General features: G+C 39.7%; 1 protein-coding gene across 3 annotated transcripts in view; it reads left to right on the top strand.

Moving 5' to 3' along the window:
* The window catches only part of AFF2 (ALF transcription elongation factor 2), a 345,034-nt gene that overhangs the window by 234,072 nt on the left and 90,212 nt on the right, over positions 1 to 20,750 (top strand). For all 3 annotated transcript variants that reach the window (XM_049827949.1, XM_049827948.1, XM_049827950.1), the window contains exon 8: positions 15,600 to 15,651. In XM_049827949.1, coding sequence (XP_049683906.1) covers positions 15,600 to 15,651 — 52 coding nt within the window. The remainder of the gene's footprint in view (positions 1 to 15,599; positions 15,652 to 20,750) is intronic.

The raw sequence follows: 20,750 nt of genomic DNA, 5'->3' as shown, positions 1-20,750 counted from the left end.
AAAATTCAGCTACAGATGTATTTCCAAACTGCATGTGACTCAAAAGCTGAGCATGGAGCTGAGCTGGGAAGTATTCTGAGGCTGTGCTTAGGCAGCTGCAATTTGACTTTTTTAATTGTCGGTAAGGGAGGACATCCAGGCTCTTAATTCATCAACATCTTTACATGTAGTCTTATATGGAGTAGGACCAATGACTGGTCCAATGAAAGCTTTAATTTACTTCTGACATATTGTTTCCACTAGGATTTGTTGTAGATCAATCTGAGAACAATTACTAGGTGAATAAAAGAGTGGGGGAAAAAAAAAGTCAAGCATTGCTCTGGAATATTGAGTAAAAAATGGAAATTTAAAATCAGTCAAAGTATTTATTTTGCTGCCCAGCGCCAGGTATTACTGACAGGAAAGGGCTGTATTTTTAAGTGTGATTGCTGTTTAGATTTTGCCAGAATATATAACTGAACATGTCTCATGACCGTCTTATTTTCGTGTAGTATTTCATCCTCTGGCTTTGTGGGGGAACTATATGCCAAGAGAACTCACTGGAGACTGAGTGACAGATCAGGCTGTTGTCCCACATTCCCTTTCTACTAAATCACAGTTTTCTTTAGATGGAAGGTGGCTATTGTGAAGCTGTCAAACTGAGGAAAGTTAAATGGGCTGAAGTGAAGGCTCGTGTTAACAATAGCAGCTATCTCTGTCAAATGAAAGCTCAGCAGACAGTTACAAGGCAATTCGGCACTGATGGGTGGTCGATTAAAAACAACAAAAGGCAAGATGAATGAAAGGGGAAAATCCCTATTACTTTGTGGTAGGAGCAAGGGGAAAACCAAAAATAAAATAAAAAGCCCACCTCACCCAACCCCGTAGCAATTGGAACAGACTTGTAGTTAGCATGACCTTCATCATCTCCGATATGGCACAATAAAACTGACAAGATTATTTTCTCTTCAAGCAGTGCTGAGGTATTTTCATTGGCAAAAATCTGGAAAAGTAAAATAAATGCAGAGTTCAAGGCAATTGAAGAATTCTTGAATCTGATAACAGCTGGAACATAGTGCCACCAGGAAAAATAGCTAGGGTTTGTGCTAAAAAAATTATGACTTGATCATTTTTTTACAGTGTCATATCTGAGATTTTGAAGGTTACCCTATAGACAACCAGAAGAGGATTAGAGAGAAATTATCTTTGAGCTCAAGGGAGCACCAATTTAAATTGGATTTGAGATATAACTTTTGCATCACCTTAGGAGATGAAAGGTAGTGTTGTGCCCTGATAGTTACCCAGCTACCTAACCATATGTATCAACTGGATTAGTCTGTAGATTAACAGCTCACGCACCAAGTGCAAGGTGTATCATGCAATTTCCTTTTCATAGGACTCATCCTGTTTCCATTGAACTAACATCAAAACTCAGCAAAAGTGGGGAGGGCTTTGCAGCTTGCATGTCAGACATAAGGTAAATGTACACACTTGTTCCTCAGAAGATAATTGTCACTAAGACTTAGACTTGCTACAGCAGGTGTATAAAGTAAGATGAGAAAGTACAAAAGTAGTAGTATAGGAAAAAAGGTGCATTATGTCCTTGTAACTATCCTGATAGAAAATGAAGTTTTGAAACCCTAGTGAAATTTGATGGGAGGCAAGCACCTAGACCCACTTAGCTCCTATGAAATTCCCATTCCTTTTCTCACAATTTAAAAGCTAGGAGGCGTTCCATGAAATTCAGAAAGCCAAGAAAAACAAATAGGTTCTTACACAGCATACAATTAGGACTCAGGTTGCTGCCAACAGTGGAGCCAGGGTTGAAAGAGATTCTGAAAAAAGATTGGAATAAAGAATTTTGGAGACATATGTGCTCCATGAGCATAACGAACCAAGTCTCATTCGAGTTATATCAGGAAAATAATTCAGTACTAACAAATTGTTCCATTGAACAGTCTCATGTGACAAGATGCAGAACTAGATGTACCACAGGCCTGATGCAGTCTGACAATTTTGACATATTATTATACTATTATTTGCCTTTGTCAAGTCATGACATCATTAGACTTTATCAATGAAATTAAGTTTAGTCTGCGTCACCCCTAGGTTTTGGCCTTTGAAGGAAAGATTGAGTATCCTTTTTTGCGTTTTATGTACTAATATTCTTGTTTATTTGTCTTGTAATAACATTGAGATACTCTAGTCATGGACAAAGTAACCAAGTGCCAGGCCTGGCATAAATGTACAAAAAGAGAGGCAAAAAATTGGTGTTCTGGAATGTTTTTAGCAAGGAGGACCATGTTATGAGTTTCAAGGTTTTTTTCAATGGTAACATGCATTTCCTCTCATAACTAAATGAATTTGGTATGAAAATAATATTAACGTACCTCTCAGAGAATTTGGTATGAAAATAATATTAACGTACCTCTCAGAGAGTCAACCATAATGTTCCTCAACAGCTTTGTGCTAAAGGAAGACCAGGGTGGTCTCAAGATGACTTTGGGAGAGAGATGTTAAAGCAGGGAGCTGCTAAAGGAGATCGTCTTTCTCCTAATCTTAGAAATGTCAACGTGTGTCATGTTCTCGCTAGGATCAGAACCATGATAGTGACTTGCAGGGTTTGCTCTCAGTAATTAGGCATAAACAGTGTCTGGATATCTCTACTGTAACCTTTTAAACCAATAACTGAATATTCCTTTCTTGGTTCCTACCAGCTTCATTCTCCTAATATTGGAGAGAACTTTGCAAGCACAAATTAGCAGATAGCTCAAAAGTAACCTGGGCTTCCTAGGGAATATAAAAAATGGAGTGTATTTGTACATGGGGTGTGTGAATGTGGGGAAATGCTAGCTTTTCCAGAGTTACACTGTTTGTGGTGATACTGAAAAAAAATAACCTCTGCAGATTTCAGGCCAAAGTGTGGTTTAACCATGTGGCACAATTTATAGGGTAAACAAACTTTCAGTAAGAGCTAACTATATCCGAAAACTTGTTTAACATGCACAGAAGGCACTGTTAAATTATTTCAGTGCCATAATTCAAAATGCCAAGGAAAATTCTCCTGTATTGCAGCCAGTGCAAGATTGGATCTGTAGCCAAGTACATCAACATAAATGTTCAGCTGTCTGGGGAAATACAAGTCTTACACTGTTACTTAGGGGAAAATGTGCACAGACATAGTGGAGCCCCTTATGAAACAATCCTCATTTTGTTAAACAATAGGATCAAATTTTCAATCAGGTTATCAAGCATATTGCATTCTTCAAGCTTGCCAAGCAGAGAGAAGTATCAGCATGAAGACGGATATATTTTTACAGAATTAATGATGTATGAAATCTGGAAGTGGAAACATACATTTTCATTTTATCCTCTAATTTTTCTTTTTACATTATAAGTGAAAGGAAATGCTTGGAAGTATTTGCAGTTACTCATATCTGTTTATCTTAGAGTGATTATCAGAGCAAACAGTGTCAGGCATTGTGTTTGGATCTGAGCCTGAAAAATAGTGCTTGCAGGAGCAAGGATTACTTGCATGAGTCAGTGCTTTCAGGACTGTGCTTGGTACTTGATTTCTATCATGCATATTCAGTGCCTCGTAAATCATCCAGATTCAGAAATCATTTAAGTATTTTATTCATTTATCTCCTCTATTTATATTAGTTTTAGTCTTGCTTGGTTTTATCCCCTCTATTTATATTAGTTTGGATTAGTCTGTTTTAACATTTTTAGATTGATCAACAGAATGTTCATTTAAGGTTAGAAGTGAACCATCTTACTGAAGATTCATTTCTCTGCAAAATTTGTATCAGATCTCTGGGACAGGTGTGGAATGTCGATGTAGGATTTTGCAGCTACAGGAGAAGTGGCTTTAAAAACTGATCAGAAATTTAGTGCAGTGAAAATGAAGCTCACCTTCCCCAAGATCACCTTATCTTTGCTTTCTATGGGGATTTTTGCTGATTGATCAGCCCTGAACTACCTTGTGTACCAGGCACGGTCCAGCAGTACATTTCATAAAGGTGTAATGCCTTTGCAGCATTGAAAACCCCAGTCAGTTCTCTCATGCACGCACAAGCCCCTGGTACTTGCTCATCTTCTCTATGGCCAACCCCTGCTCTTTATTCACCCTGCACCATCAGCAGGCCAGTACACAAGGACTTGCATCCCCTCTTGGAATCCTGCTTTGGTAAGGCACACCCCTGAAAATCTCTCTTTAAGTCAAGCACTAAGCTTAAAGCATTCTTTAAAAATCTGACATGTGACAAATTTCACTTTTCTCCATATGAACAAATGCTGTTTCTGAACCTAAAGTTCCCATTCTCCATAGCCTAACATATCACTGAAAACCATGTCATCGCTGCATTGCGTGGCCTGTTCAGTATCTGCCACTGGAAGACCTCCCCCTACTAGTCTTTATTAAACATCTTGAGTCTTCCTTTTGAACAAGTAAATAAATAGTTTTCACTTTTATGAAGTTATTGTTCATTTGTACTGAAATGAAACAGCCAGACCCCTTTATTGGGTTTCAGGACACTCATCCCCAACAATTCATTCTTGAGGACAAATTAACCCCAGGGATTCAAAAACCTCTCAACCTGAGATCACTGTCAGAGAGTCTTTGTTGCCGTTCCTCCACTCGTCTGATTAATTAGGGTGCACTCACACGGAACTATTTAAAATATAAGGACATTGGTCACACTACAGCTTTTTTAGAGGCTAGTGTCGTGAAAGAAACTGGCAGGCTTTGCCTTCAGCTTGCTTCTTGCCAAATACTTTTTATCCTTTCTGTAAAGGGATGAGCAGATCCCAGCAGTGCCTGAGCTTTTGAGGATCTCTTGAGTTCATTTTAGGAGTTTCAGGTTTCCTCACAGCAGAAAATACTGTAATTTGAGTAAACTTCTTCTAACGGTCAGTTAAAAATTGGTGTTTCTGCTAAAGGAAAATCTGCTTTATATCAGGAAGAAGAGACCATGTCTCTGCTTCTTTCCTATCCCTTCCATTCTTCATCCAAATCAAGGCTGACACAAGTGCATATTCTACAAAAGCACAGTGAGATACTTGGTTTTAGTTTGCCTTTGGCATTTTCTTCCTACTTTTCTTCCACCTCTGCCTTCTCTTTTCCGCTTTCCTGTTACTGCTCTTTACAGGATTTTCATAGAATCATTTCTTTCTGTGTCTTCCCCTGGTGTTTTTTTGTCCGTGTCTCCTTAACCAAGACATGACCCTAATGGTATCCATGTTTGAGCTGGAAAACTCTGATGAGCCTAATACTAGACAGAAGTAGTTTTTACTAAACAAAATAGTTTTCCCTTTCTATGTCTGCATAAGCTATGAAAACTGAGTGAAAAGCTCCCATGTCGTTATTAGAGTGCTGTGAACCCATAGGAGGTGATGTGTCTGCACTGGAGAAACATTAACTGAGCAAGTACCCTTTTGCAGACCTGTGTTTGGTTTCAGGACATAAACATATATTGGCCATGAATACTGTTCAAAAACTTCATTAAGGAATGGAGACTATAGAGGGAAATAATTCTCATGTTAATTGTAGTCCAGAGGTTGTTGGGCCTTGTTATGGCTAAGACATTGAAGTAGGGAATTGATTTGTGAACTGGGGACAAATTGTCCTCTGTTGAATTTGTATTTACTTGACACCCTGTTCTCAGCATCCAAGGTCCAGGCAGCTGCTGTAATTTGCTCACTCAGAGCTTTCTCTGAGACTCTTGGCTTTTCAGATCCACCCTTCATTTGCCTTCATTGGCTACTACAAATGTGCCACGGTTGAGAGGGGCGGGCAGACACTAGCCACAACATCACACCCAGCTGGTGTGGAAGGGCTGCGGGTGCCACCGCAACTCACGAGCTGGAATAGACCGGCACTCCTGGTGAGATGCCATGCAGCCTTCCCCCATAGCAGGCACCGGGCAAGTTTCACCTCCTCATCACCCCACTGCCCAGCTCTGCATAGTCCTGATACTCATGCCGGAGAGGAACAGGGTTCATCTCAGTCCGTACTGCCTCTGGGAAGTGCCTCGAGGACTTGGTGTCATTCTTATTGCTAACACTGAAGTGCAGTCTCTCTCCATGGCACTGAACTTCACAGACAGCAGTTCAGACTTAGGGGCAATTAGTTCAAATGGCAGAAAGAGCCACAAAAACACATCAGTATAAAGGTTTTCATGAACAAAAAAACCTGCTTCCACTCCAGACCAGGTTATTGAAGCTTAAGATTTACCAGACACAACTCATTTCCAATCTGCAGAAACAAAAGATACGAGATTACTCTATGTAAGGAGAAAACGGTGGACAGAGAAAGATTTGCGAATGTCTTGTTGGTACTGACAGCTCATCAAACAGCTCCTGGAAGGACTCAAACTTTGCTACCAGATTAAAAAAGGAATAAAAGATAAAAGAATATAATCAATGAATAAAATTAATATCCTTCCATATGCACTGTAAAACATTGGATAGATGAGCTAGTCCTATGTTTTTTGTTCCCTGTTGAACAACTCTTTTTGATATATTTTCTGGTATGATTTTTTAAAGTCACCTTTGCAAGTTACTGTAGAATTATCAATCATTGTTTAACTGTGTGCTAAGTTCCCAAAGCCTTTGTGTGTAAATATGCCAGCTGAAGGCTTGTTTACCAGAGAAAATACTGGTGCTCTGGCTAGGAGACAGTTTTAATCAAATATGGTTGCAGTAAGCAGGTGTTTTTCATGTGGAATGTATTGGAAATGAGTAAGTATCACAGAAATGGCTCTTGGACTATATATTGCTCTTGATAAATAGCAGAACCCAAAATTATATCAGCCGTTGCAGTTGATCAAAGGGAAAATAGTAAAAGCTTTGTGCACACTGGCAGAATTTGGCACACTAAAAAAAGGTGGGGTCCTCATTTTTGTTCTTCAAAAGCTTGAAGAATACAAGTTTTACACTAACATTCTTAGAAACTGTTATTAGTCCCTCCCTGTATTTTTCCTGGACCCATACTTTTCTTTGTTCTCGTCTCTCTTTTTTCTCTCTCCCCCCCCCCCCCCCCCCTTTTTGCTTCAATGATACATCATTCTCAGGCCTTGCCAAACAGAGAGGTATGTTATACTGAGGAGTCATTGGACAGTGAGTGAGACACAATCTAACAGAGATTGCACTTTTCTGGACAGAAGGCGTAAACAGTAGTAGTAATGTTATTAAGACAAAAATATCAACTCAGCAGCTTGAAACAAAAAGATGCTGCTTTTTTGACTTTTTAAACTGCCTATTACACTGTTAAAATACTTTGACCCAATTCTCCTCCCATTCTATTGGAAGTATTCTTTCAGAGCAGGATTGGACCGCAATATGGATGTGAAGTTATTGGATATGCTACAGTGTTATTCATGCTAAACATAGAGAGTTCCATCTATGCTTGTAATATACAGATAAAATTTGGCAGTAGGTTTCTCCCTCCTCCCAAAGTTCTTGTCTCAGCTTTAATGAAAAACAAAATGCCTGTCAACAGAGCAGTAGTTATAATGCACTTAGTAGCAACTTAATATTTTAGTTGCCTTGAAGAGCTTTTTATACGTAGAGATTAATGGATGGCTAGATAAAGAAATTCTTCTACTGAAAGAATTAATTTTGCTTAATCCTTTTGAAATTAAGAGATGATACGGAGAGATGAGTAATGAAGTGCACTCTCTGATTGTGAGGTACCTAATAGATAACCACAGGGGTTACTTCTCTCTCACCAGCTGTAATTACACTAATTACTGATATGGTGCCAGGAACACTAAGGCAGGCTGAGTGTGACAACACAAAATGGAGTGTTTCTTAGCAAGCCATCTTTCTCCATCAGCTGGGCCAGAGGGAGGCTGACCGTGTTACAAGGCTAATGTGTGCCTTCTCCTGCGGGAGGGAAGAGACCAGGTACCTCTATTGCTCACAGGCTCTTTTGTGGTGAAGTCACGAGACTTGACTTCAGTTCTTTCTAAGGGGGGGCAATTTCAGGCCAGGGACGGAGGACTTGATCTATACCTTAAACAAATTAGTCCTATTCAGGCCACTGAAACTACTCAAATGAGTAGAAGTTACTCCTGTGAGTAAGTTTGCCAGACTGACCTCATCATTGACAAGAATGTAATGAAAGAAAATGGTGGATGAGGAGAAGGAAAAATTAATAAACTATATTTAAGTATGTGTAAAATTGCTGGACAAGTGGCCCTGACTATTAATGTAAATGGTGCTTGTAAATTCCATTTAATCTTCTGAGATTTTCTTTTACCGTAACTCTTACAGTATCTCAGAGGAAATATTTTAAAGATGACTTGCACATTTCAGCAAAAGAATGAATATCGGGTTTCAAGATTTATTGATGAGATGTTTTAAAACAAAAGATCTTCTTTTTTCCTTTGGAATTACTCTACCATTTATTTTCATTTCCCCAGGTTTTTTGTCCACTGTATTATGAACTTCTCTGGGGAAATCTATTGTTAGATGTTTTCACACACGTAGACCCCTTCTTCCCCCTTGATAAATGATAAAATTGTGCTCCAGTGTGTGCAACACATTCTCGAAATACATCTGAATTCCATTATACAGTTTGTCATTTGCATGATACCTTTTGAGTTACCACTCAGAGAAGCCTAATATACTACAGAGAAATGCACTAGGAAAATGAAAAACAAGTTTGGTATAAAGTCCATAGGGTAAACCAGCATAGATTGTGTTGAACAGATGGCCTTATTTCCATGAAAGTTCAGGGGTAGAAAAGGTTGCATCTCAGTGCTATTCACTGTTTGCATGGACAGTGTTCCCTCCACATAGGTATTGCTGCAAACAAGAGTGTAACAAGGGCTTTGTAGCTCAGGATAGTAATGTACTACTTTTTTTACCTCAAAGACATTTATTTGATTCCTGCCTGTTCTGGATTTAAGTCTTATTAAGTATCACAAGTGAAATTTGCTACAACAGTCTAAACTCTCTCTGTAATATCGAACAGAATAACTAGTTGTAGCACATGCTACTCCAGTCTAAATCACACAAACCTCCATTTAAAATTGTCCTTTTGTATCAGTGGAAGGTTGAAGCAGGAGTGAACTCTTTCCTTGGAGAGCGCCCACATCTTCTATATCTTCCTTTACCAGCCACTGCTTCTCTTTATCAGTGCTTTGCTGTGTTTGTTGTGTCACTAGTCACAGTTTCATGGTTACCTTTTCTTTTCAGCCAAATTTAAGCATACATCCTACCCTGCTAATGGGACAGAAGCATGGTTTGCCCATTGAGGTGGCAAGGACAACGTTACAGATTTACAAAAACAAGTGGGCTAAATATTTTGAAAAACAGGAATATTATAAATATATTCCCATTTTACCAGAGACAAAACTGGCAAGAAAAGAGTGGCCTGTCTGTATGTCTGGTTAACACCATTACCTGTGCTCCTTCCTGCAGAAGCAACACTTGTGATATGACCCAGATGGGATATGCATTTTGTACAAACATGGTTTGATGAGTGAGTTAATTTTCTGGGCAGCTCAGGATGAGGGAATTGCCCAGTATTCCCTTTGCTGTCTCCTTGCAATGCCCTCTTCCCTTTTCTCGATCCATTTCATTCCCACAAGGTTGTGGGTTTTTTTTACATCTGAGTGGAGCTCCATTGCAGTGGTGAACTGATCCCAGAGCAAATTAGAAGTGCAGAACCTCATCCTATTTAGGCTGCCTTTTAAGCGCTGCCTCCTTGATGAAGCTGTCTCACCAAACTTATAACATCTTATTATAAACACAGTGTACTGCCATCACAGTCATACACAACCAGAGCAGGAAGAAATGCATATCATTCTCAGAAGTCTGCTGGCAATCTGGACCTTTTTCACTTGTAAAAAGCATTTAAATACATTATATATGAAACCAAAAAAAGGATGTTGAGCTGTGAAAATACTCCTTTAAGAAGTTAAGTCTTCTATAAAAATACCTGAAATTGAGTTATATTGTGATAGGGCTTTTTCAGGGAAGAGATTATCTCACATCTCCTAATGAAATCCTCACTTGCTCAGTCAGAGGATTGCAAACCACCAGGTCTGGTGTGTACAAAACACCTGCTGAATGAAACTCAACAGTCGGGATGGGCTACAAGTGCATGCAGCTGAGCTTGGTGACACCCCAGTAAGTTTCAGCCTAGACCCCGGAGCTGAGCTGAGGTTCTGCTGCCTTTGCTCCTCCCAGCACTGATGGGTGGGAAACCCTATTTCAGTGACCCCAAAAGTCTCATCAAGTCCTAGGTCATTCTTGCTCTGCAGCTTTGGCCTCTCACTATTCATGACTTCTCTGAAGCAGTTAAAAAAATGTGCCTAGACTTTTATTGTAACTGAGTAATTCATGCTGGAACAACTGTTAGGAGTGGCTAGAGGGACTCCATGACTCATTCAAGCTGAACATGGACAGGAAAAGGGTATAAAACAGAGTCTGTCCCACTGCAAAACAGAAGCCACGATAGGACTTGCACAATTTTTTGACATCATCTATTAAGAGACAGATACAGAGGCATTTCTGATTATGTTTAAACTGTTTTATTATCATGACATTTTTTTTTTAATGATATTTTTGGAAACCGTGTGAAGAGTCAAAGAGAGAAGATAAAAATTTAGCTTGCTATGCCAAAATCATCATAAACTGTTATAAAAATATCTCTTTGATTTTGGACCATCTCATCATCTTCTGAGGCCTGGTACAAGTTGAAGGCTCCTAAAAATAATATTTTGTTGTTACTATTTCTAGTGAGACTTTTACAGAACTCATCCTAATAAAGCCCTCATTCAGCCATTTGTCTAGTTAAATTTGTAAGGTAAGAACAATCTGCTTTGGGAGCCGACTCATCCCTGGAGGAAGTGGGTATTGTAGTCAGTCAATGAGATTGCCCCTACTTACACCACAGATAAATGTGTTGCTTTGTCCCGACGTTTCTGCTTTGCAATAATTTCACATTCCAAATTACAAACGTCTGGAAATTGTAGATTATAGTAAATGTGCTGACACATCTTCAACTGTTAGACTAAATGACATTGCTCTAATAATGAAATAAAAAATCCTACTTAATCCCATTCTTTCCCTAAAGTGGTGTTTTGCATTAGCTATGCATGAAAAGACAAACAAGTACATGTATATTCAATAATAATGTCAGCTGGGTCAGAGAAGAATAGGAAATAAGATGAATTCATAACACCTCTGGAGATAGCTTTCTGATACAGGCAGTTTTCTCTTTGATTTGCCCTCATTGACAGTATTCATTCAAATTGGCCTTCATTAATAGCTGGGCTGATCTTCATAACAAATATACTCTGTAATCTCCAGTCTGGCTGGTTCTGAGGTTAACAATTACAGAGAGCAGAATAGATCGTATGCGTATTTACAAGGATCTCTCACTCAAGAGCGCCTAATTTCACGTTCAAACCATCCAGACAGTGTGTGAGAGAGCTGTAGATACAGAGCTCTTCTGTTTCAGGGCTTTGAAGCTGAAATGGGTTACCTCTCTAGATATGATAGTGAAATAGTCACCTTGGATTAAGGTTGCTGGCAATCTTAAAAAGTCCTTATTGGGCTTTGAGTGTGATCAGATGCTACTTGCTTATAAATGAGAGTTAATAGAAACATTAAACAGTACAAGCTACTATGACCCATGTCTTCAGAATATTAAGCACTTTTTAAAATTGTGGAAGAACATCTAGTCCTCTGCTTTCTGTAAAATATTACCTCTTCTAACCAATATCCTCTGGGAGCAGGTTATTTGAACTCTTCAGCATTCTACTTTCATTTGCACGTACTGTGTATTTTTAATTTATTCCTTCACTTCTCTGGCTACCATATATTTATTGTTGATACCGTACTCAGTTTCTCTTTAATTATTCCATCTGCCAGGAGAGTGTGATGCATTTTGGAAGCTGTGTGGTTTAGTTGTTTAACCTTTGAGTTTTGTAACTGAATGGGATGACATATTCTTCATTTAGCAGAACAGGCTAAGAAGAATTATATACTCCAAGTGATAAGCTTAGAACTGCTAAAGAAATACCAAAATGCAATTTTTTTCCTCTCTCTAGTCGTCTAAACATCCATTAGTCTCTTGAAGGGAACTCATAAATCCTGCAAATTTAGTTTATCTGAAACCAACTCTAACAGTTGTCCTTCCTACTAATCATGTTTTATATCCATTTTATATTTTTCAATATTCAATAAACATGTCTTGCGCTTACTGTACTTGTTAGAAAGTGTCTGCAGTATAGGCTGTATGAGGACAGTTATTAATCAGCCATTTCAGATGGCTGTTTGGTTAGTTTAGTAAGTGTATTCATTTATCTTTTTTATGTTTTCTTCTTTGTTCTTTCCATTTATCCAGTATGGAATTTCCTTTGTCCTTTTTGGTTTATTTCTACCAGGATATGTCAAAAAGGAATTTAACATGTAACAAATGAAAAAAAAAAAAAAAAAAAAAAGATAGCTGGAAAGAAAAAAAAAACAAACACTACCCTTTGGGCTTCATTCATGAAAAGACCCTTTGCGTTATGTCCTTTTAGATCTGCATTAAAAAATAATAATAGAGCGCATTATCTAGTAGTGCTGCTTTAAAGCAGTGGATAATTTACACATTAAAGTGAGGTGTAGGTTTAAAACTAGGAGTGTAGGATTGAATTAGAGTTAAAAGTCAGAATGATATAGTCCTGTATGAAGATGGTCTCAGTTTCCTGGGGGTATTGTCCTTCTGGTGTGTAATGAGACTTGCAGATAACAATCTGGGACCATGGATAGATGGAGGTACAGCAATACACTGAGAATGGCACAGCAAGTAATGACACTGGGGAAACAAATGAGTGTGTCTGCTAGATAAACAACATTAAAAGTTCCTGTTCATCGCCAAAGTCCAGGCCTCTAAAGATTAATATTTCCTGAAAAATTCTGTATTGGGTTTGCATGGCAAGGTTTTGGTAGCAGGGGGCTGCAGGGGTGGTTTCTGTGAGAAGCTCCCCCCATCTCCAACAGAGCCAATACCAGGCGGCTCCAAGACGGACCCACCGCTGGCCAAGGCCAAGTCCATCAGCGACAGTGGTAGTGCCTCTGGGCTAACATATTTAAGAAGGGAAAAAAAAGTTGCAGCGGGCACAGAAACGGCAGCCAGAGAGAGGGGTGAGAAGATGTGAGAGAAACAGCCCTGCAGACCCCCAGGTCAGCGCAGAAGGAGGGGGAGGAGATGCTCCAGGCACCGGAGCAGAGATTCCCCTGCAGCCCGTGGGGAAGCCCCTGGTGAGGCAGGCTGTCCCCCTGCAGCCCAGGGAGGTCCATGGGGGAGCAGATCTCCACCTGCAGCCCGGGGAGGACCCCACGCCGGAGCAGGGGGATCCCTGACAGAGGCTGTGACCCCATGGGAAGCCCACGCTGGAGCAGGCTCCTGGCAGGGCCTGTGGCCCCATGGAGAGAGGAGCACATACTAGAGCAGGTTTGCTGGCAGGACTTGTGACCCCGCGGGGAACCCACGCTGGAGCAGCCTGTGCCTGAAGGACTGCAGCCCATGGGAAGGACCCATGCTAGAGCAGTTGGTGAAGAGCTGCAGCCCATGGGAAGGACTCACACTGGAAAAGTTTGTGGAGGACTGTCTTCTGTGGGAGGGACCCCACGCTGGAGCAGGGGAAGAGTGTGAGGAGGAAAGAGTGGCAGAGACAACATGTGATTAACTGACTGAAACCCCCATTCCCTGTCCCCCTGTGCCGCTGCCAGGGAGGAGGTAGAGAAATCAGGAGTGAAGTTGAGCCCGGGAAGAAGGGAGGGGTGGGGGAAAGGTGTTTTAAGATTTGGGTTTCTTTCTCATTACCCTACTCTGATTTGATTGGTAATAAATTATATGAATTTTCCCCAAGTCGAGTCTGTTTTGCCTGTGATGGTAATTGCTGAGTGATCTCCCTGTCCTTATCTTGACCCGTGAGTCTTTCATTGTATTTTCTCCCCCCTGTCCATTTGAGAAGGGGGAGTGATAGAGCGGCTTGGTGGGCACCTGGCATCCAGCAAAGGTCAACCCACCACAAATTCTTACTTTTAGAAGATTCTTTATCCATGCTACAGTCTTACTTTTATGGGTACACATATTACAGGGAGGCATCTGCCATTTATCAAGACGTTAATGACTAGTAGTTATGTGTCCAGATACTTTGTAACCACTGAGCTGCCCGACAACAGAGGTCACTGAAAGACAGATGACTTACAAACCGGTTTAAAGATCTCCTTGCACTTTCTTTTTTTAAGAGCACCAGCAGGGCTTCAAACCTTCTGATATTTCCACATTGGGATTATTGTCCCCTCTTTAAAATTCCTTGTATCGGGAAGCTTCCATGATTTACTGGCAGTCTTCAAACAAAAAAAACCTTCCTAACAGAACATCCATTGATTGCTACAGTTATTTAAAGGCTAACAATAAAAAATCATAGACTTCAGTCTCCATCAAGGCAGAAAGGAAACAGTAATTGCAATTTGCGAGCCTCCTGCCGTGGGTAAAGGAGCTCAGGTTGGGAGAAAGGAAGCTCGGCAATTTTAGTGGCTGTCACAGCGGATTTGGGTGAGATGTGCTGATTCATTCATACGACATCTTGTGATAAGAGAATTTGTCAAGGTGAAAAGATGGGTGTGAGGTAGAAGTGTGCCCAAAGGAATATAAGCTCTGAGGAGGACCACCAGATAAAAGCATGAATATATGGGAAGCTGTATGGGAGTTATTTGGTGGCTGTTAGTCATGTCTCTAGGTAGGCAGACCTCAAAAGGAAAGACCTTTTCTGCAAATATGTAACAGCAAATACTATGGTTTCTTACCCCGTATGTTTTGCCATACCCAAGTCTTGGATTAAAAAAAGAGAAGTAATGTAAGTGTTAATACAGTAATATGCATTATTCAACTCTTTCTTCTGCCAAAGGAAAGGAAGGAGGCACTGGGACAGCCACATCTTTTAGGAGTTTCCTTCCCCTTTAGCCAAGGGCAGGGAGCAATAACGTGAGATCTCCCTGTATTTTTTTTTTAAAGGACAAATGAAAATGGGGATATTAAATAGCAGATTCCTAGCTTAGATGGAAAATGTTTGCTCTGCCTTCAGATACTAACAACTGTGAGGTGCCATCAAACCTCAAACAAGCTCCTTCTCTTCTTGCTATTCTCCACTTTGCATTCTCAGTTTGATAAGGTGGGGATTGGTACCGGCATCAAAGAAGATCAGTGATGCCCTAGATCAAGAATGAAATATGGAGGACTTTTTCTCAGGTTTTAACAGTCTTGGAGCTGAATTTCCCTTCCACCTTCTGATTTAGAAATACACATATTGTATATGGACTAATCACCGTGAGACAATGTGCAAATAAAAAAGGACATGAAAGAGGAGCTGACTGCCAAACTTTACGATGGATGAGTCTGAAAGTCATTTGTTCTTACCTAGCATCACATAGAAGGACTAATGCATACATACATGGAGTATTCATCAGTTTACTTATCACAGATCTGATTTGCTGTTGTTGAATAGAAAGCGAGTTTTTCCTCTGACTTTGCTGAAGGGTAGATTCAGCCCATTGTACAGAAAGTTAATTCATTAAATGTAATTCTGTATTGTCTCTTTTTTTTTCAGAATGCTTGAGGATGATCTGAAACTCAGCAGTGATGAAGATGACAATGAACAGGTAAATACATCTGATATGAGTGTATAGACCCTATAATCTGACAAAGTTGTTTCATTGGTTGAATGTGATTGCATGTTGGTTTACTATATTTGCATCAAAAGCTTTTTGAGGAGCTGCAGAATCCATTAGCTTAAATCTTGCTTGTGCATAGAACCTCTGTGGGAGGAAACTTATTCTTAAATAGGAATGCATTTTGTCAGGTTTGCTGAATTAACTTTGTGAAGTGGATTAAACTAAACCAAAACATGACTTACTAGCCTTGGAGTAAGAGACCATACATGGCATCACCCAGCAATAGCTAATGTGCTCTGAGTTTCTATCCTCCATTGTACCAAACTAACTGTGGAACAGCCTCCACTTGTTTTGCACTCAGTTTCTTGAATTTATGACCTTTTTGGAATTGGGTGTAAAATGACCACATCAGACCACCAACACAACTGCAGAGCTCATTTGCACTTTGCAATTCCTTTGTATAGTTGCACCTGAGAAGACTGGGTCTGTAAGTTTTGTTCCAGTCACGGAGTAAAGGGCTGGGACTCCATAGTCCAGTGACTGGAATCCACCAGTTCCCATTTGTTACAGGGAAAATCCTCAGTGTGTAGTGGTAAATCAATACTGAAAGTCTCTCAGCCTACTTGGGACATTAATGAAGAGTCATTTTCAGAAAACTGGCTCGTGTCATTGTCTATCCTTCCCACTTTATAAATATTTATGGATAATGATGGGAAATAAAGCTGGTGAAATTCACATTCTTATCAGAAAAAAAAAGACACTTTGGGTTAAATTCATTTTTCACGTTACTTTATATATGCAATAGGTTCAAATGTTTAAACGTCTGCAGTAGAGAGCAAGGTAATGCTATAATTCAGCATAAGATCATCTGTTCAGCCTGGGAAATGTTAATTATAAGTCAGTCTGTCTTTCTTATTTATTTTTAAATCACCTAAATGTTATTCTTCAACCTACCTAATCCGTCCTTTAGGGTCATGCCAGGAAAGATTTACCTTCTGGTGTCAGTTGACCCCTTAGTCATACAAGTCAGTATTTTTTAGCACTGAGTTGCGCTCTCATCTGAAGCCAAAGGATCAAAAGCCTGTACTTGTGCAAGGAGCTGTTGTACAAACATGGTGGCTTATGAAACCAGCAGGTTTCCTGATCTATGGGAAACTTGCCCAAGTAGTCCTGTAAAATGACGTTGTGATACTGAGATGCCCAAAACCTAGAAATGGAAATATATTATCAAGTAGGAGTTACTTTTGTTTTCCTATAGTAGTAGTTTTCTAGTCACTGAAGTAGAATTATTCCAAATTCACACAATTTACACTGCTAAGATGAAATCACATATCATTGCTGAATGAAGAAGCAAATGCCTGGGCCAGCATTTGCCGACATCAAATGAAAAGCCCTCACTGACTTGAATAGGTGTCATCTCTGATGTTAATCCCAACCAAGAAAGACGTGGTTATGTCTACACTGCACAGCGGAGTATCGATACCTCTCAAAACATCACTGCTGTCGTGTGGTACATGCATGCCTCTTGCCCAAAGGCAGCGTCATGCTCATGAACAGTGTCACATTGCTGCCAGTTCAGGGGCTGCAGCCTGAGTCCGTACGTGATGGTGGTGTGCCCGAGCTGTAGGAAGCCTCAGACTGCCCAAACTCCATGTGACTTCCTAGTAATACCATTCACAGTATAAGCTGCAGACAAACAAGAGAGCACAATAAGGACCATTCATGTAGTTTCTCAAAATTTTATAGTACATAGAAAACATTCTTCCTTTTGGCAGTGTGAGCTTCATCTCACTCTTAAGTGATTAGAATTGATTCAAATCTCCTAAGCTCTCCCAAATATCTTCTTAAGAAACAGATTATGGTGTGTATCTTTCGGGACTCCAAACATGAATGCTTCCAATCATGTGAAAAATAAACAAACGGTCTGGACCAGAAGAATGCTGAGCATATTTCTTAAATGCCCTGCACTTCAAGGGAAACCTTCATCTTTCCTATATACCCCAGATATGTATGGTTGCATCTCTTTTATTTGTATTACAAATAGAGGGTGTAGGCAAAGTTATACACATAGGAAATAATCCCACAGCTTTTTAGGTTTCCTGAATGAATGACTGTATGTGTTTGTCCTTTAAATTTTTGTCACACACTGCATCCCAGACTAAGGCCTTGCAAAGCTGAGCAGCACGGCTCTGCTGCTTCACTCACACATTACACTGGCAGTGCCTTCACACTTTAGCAGCTTCTGCCATATCTCTTTAAAGAGAGGGGATTGGAAATGGAAAGAAAAGTTGATCTGGCCCACTGGTCAGACACATAAACATCAACAAAGTAACTGCGATGGGTTTTGACTGCAAAATGTTTTTTCCAAAAAGTACATAAAATATTCATTCATGAGGGACAGATCAAGGCAATTACAGCATGTGAATTTTACAGTGTTGAATGTTCAGCTGTGGAGCCCAAGGTTAGAAAAATACTCTTTTTTTAGCATAAAGATTTTGCAGTCAAATGACCATTGTAATTCAGCTGTACACATGTGTGCATTCTCACAGGGAGAGAAAAGATTAAAACTCTCAGCTCAAAACCATTTTAACAGGGTATGCCACATTTCTATAAGGAAATGAAATCACTGTCTTTACAATCTTTCTGTTTTGTTTTGGGGTTTTTTTTTTGCTATAGGCTTGCAGCCAATATGAAGCATGAGCTAGCATTTACTCATTGTTATTGATAAAAACACAGTATGTAAAAATCAAGTTTATTCTCTTTATCTCTACTCGTATTTCAAGGAAATTTAAATTCTTTGAGAACAGTGGTTGGTAGGGAGCCCTAGGATTTGTCCTTTGAGAATTGCTGGGAACCCTTCAATCTTTACATGGCAGGGGCAGTAGTGACACTGGTGCATAAATGCACCTTGATCTCAACTCCTAGTGAATGTCTATAGTAGGTGGAAAGAGTTTGATCTATCAGCCTGTCTTCTGAGACTACCAGTAGTCCATTTGTCATGGTGGAAGATTGTTAGAAGCTTGTCTGCAAGAAACAAAGCTCTTCTGTCTTACTCTCACTCCTATGAACAAGCGCACTTATTTCTGAACTGTATTGCATTTATTTAGGGGTCCATGGACCCTGTGCTCTGTCAGGTGTTAAACATTTCCTTCCTTTTCTCCCCACTTCTGAGGAAACACCCAACACACATGATAGCTCCAGTCAGTCATATAATTAAGAGGTTGAGCCTGATTTCTGGATAGGATGACAACTACCAGGTTGAAGTCAGTGGAAGGTATGTATTCTGTACATAGTATTAGCAAGGCTGTTACTGAACGTGCTGCCTACTTTCAGCATTCACTTTTCAAACAGGATTTTGAATAACTGGAAATTGGTCCTAAGTGTTATAAACATGATCTGGAGAATCCTCCTTAATGTAAGTGTTAGGTCTTTTTTGGTTAAGGTACGCATGATGATGGCCTAGCAATGTATCACCAAGAAAAATATTCCTGAAATGAGACTATACACTTTAATTTCACCCCAGAGAGGGCTTAAGAGGCTTCAGCAAGTCAGAGCTGAATGGAAATCCAAACTATTAGTGCCAAACTGCTGCAAATTGCATGGAAACCTTGTGGTTTCCCTCTCCTTTTCGGCTTCTGGCAGCTGTGGGCTTGATGCAGACGTTGTCAAGTGAATTTCTTTGGGCTGTGACATGCAGGAGGTCCAATGAGATGTTCATTGCAGGTGCCTGCAGACTTCAGATCTGTAAAAGTTTTTGGACCTTGCTTGGAGAGACCACAGTTACTGCCTGCATCTAACATATGAAACACACCCCACAGTATCTTCAGTGTAGACACTTTGGAGCTGGCCATATGACACATGCTTTGTCCCATAGACAAAATGCTGATTCTTATGTCTCATTGCGGGTGATTTGGGATTAAAGACACACAGAAAACGACGGGTTAGATCTGGAATCAATTTTCATTTACAGCTGAGAAGCAGTTATTGATGCTGTGCTCACAGTTCAATAAAAGATCTAAAGATATAGACCTTGTGTTTCTCTTTCAATATAAGCAGCATAATCAGTGTCAAATGTTTTTACAAAGAAAATTGTATTGACAGTTTTATTAAAATTGCTGTCTTTAAAGTTTTAAGTTATCCACAATTTTACCTACTTGAATGGTTTTTAATATGCACACTGACCAACCCAATAGATTTTTACGTCACATATTTATAATACCAGGTAGGCATTTGTTTAATGTATTATTTGAGAGAGATTGTTACATTTAAGCATTGCCTGGATTGTAATTTCTTGTAGTATTGTCACTGAGAGGAACGTTGGCATATGCATCAGTATTGCATTCTGAAGTCCTACTGCACAATATTTTTAGGCTGGCTATGAGAGATACAGTCAAGGCAGATGACAGACATATTATTAGTAAAAGCATTAGATGACAAGGCATTTCAGAGATGCTAATGTTAGTACTCTTCTGTGAGGAAGGACAGAGCTTTTAGATGGCTTTATTACTCTTAAAAAAATACATCAGAAATTAGGAAGAGTGGTGAAGTTTTTTAATTAGTAGCTTGGTTCAGCTAAAGGAGCTTAGATAAAACACAGGTTAGTATTTTTGTTCTTTAAAGCACCTCTGTATAATTCAAATTAGCTTTGAGCTCAAAGGCATCCAAATGAGTTGTGCCTGGATACAGTATTTTAAGTAGCTGCAGTGTACCCAATTTTCTTTAACCAGCTCCTCTTTGTTGTTCTGCCTAAGGAATAGTCCTGTTAACCTTTGAAATGCGTTCTTAATTTAAAGCACATTGCTAGTGTTCTGTGTGTTTTTGAACCAAAGAAACTTTGATACCAGTTACAGACCTGCTCCGTTTTCAGTATTTTATGTATACAGTGGTTTGGGCAGAACAAATCAATAAGGTGTTTTTCTTTTCTATTTGATTTTTTTTTTCTCCTTCCCTTAATGATTGCCACTTTATTGCCACTTCTCTGATAACCATACAAGCACAAGACACGCATATAATCCACGGCTCTGCTCTATCATTCGTATTTTACGCAAACATAATTCTTTTTTGCTAGGTTAGTATTAGGTAATTAC

The sequence above is a fragment of the Accipiter gentilis genome, chromosome 24, assembly GCF_929443795.1.
Source record: "Accipiter gentilis chromosome 24, bAccGen1.1, whole genome shotgun sequence".
Lineage (NCBI taxonomy): Eukaryota > Metazoa > Chordata > Aves > Accipitriformes > Accipitridae > Astur > Astur gentilis.
This window is presented reverse-complemented; position numbering and strand designations above follow the sequence as displayed.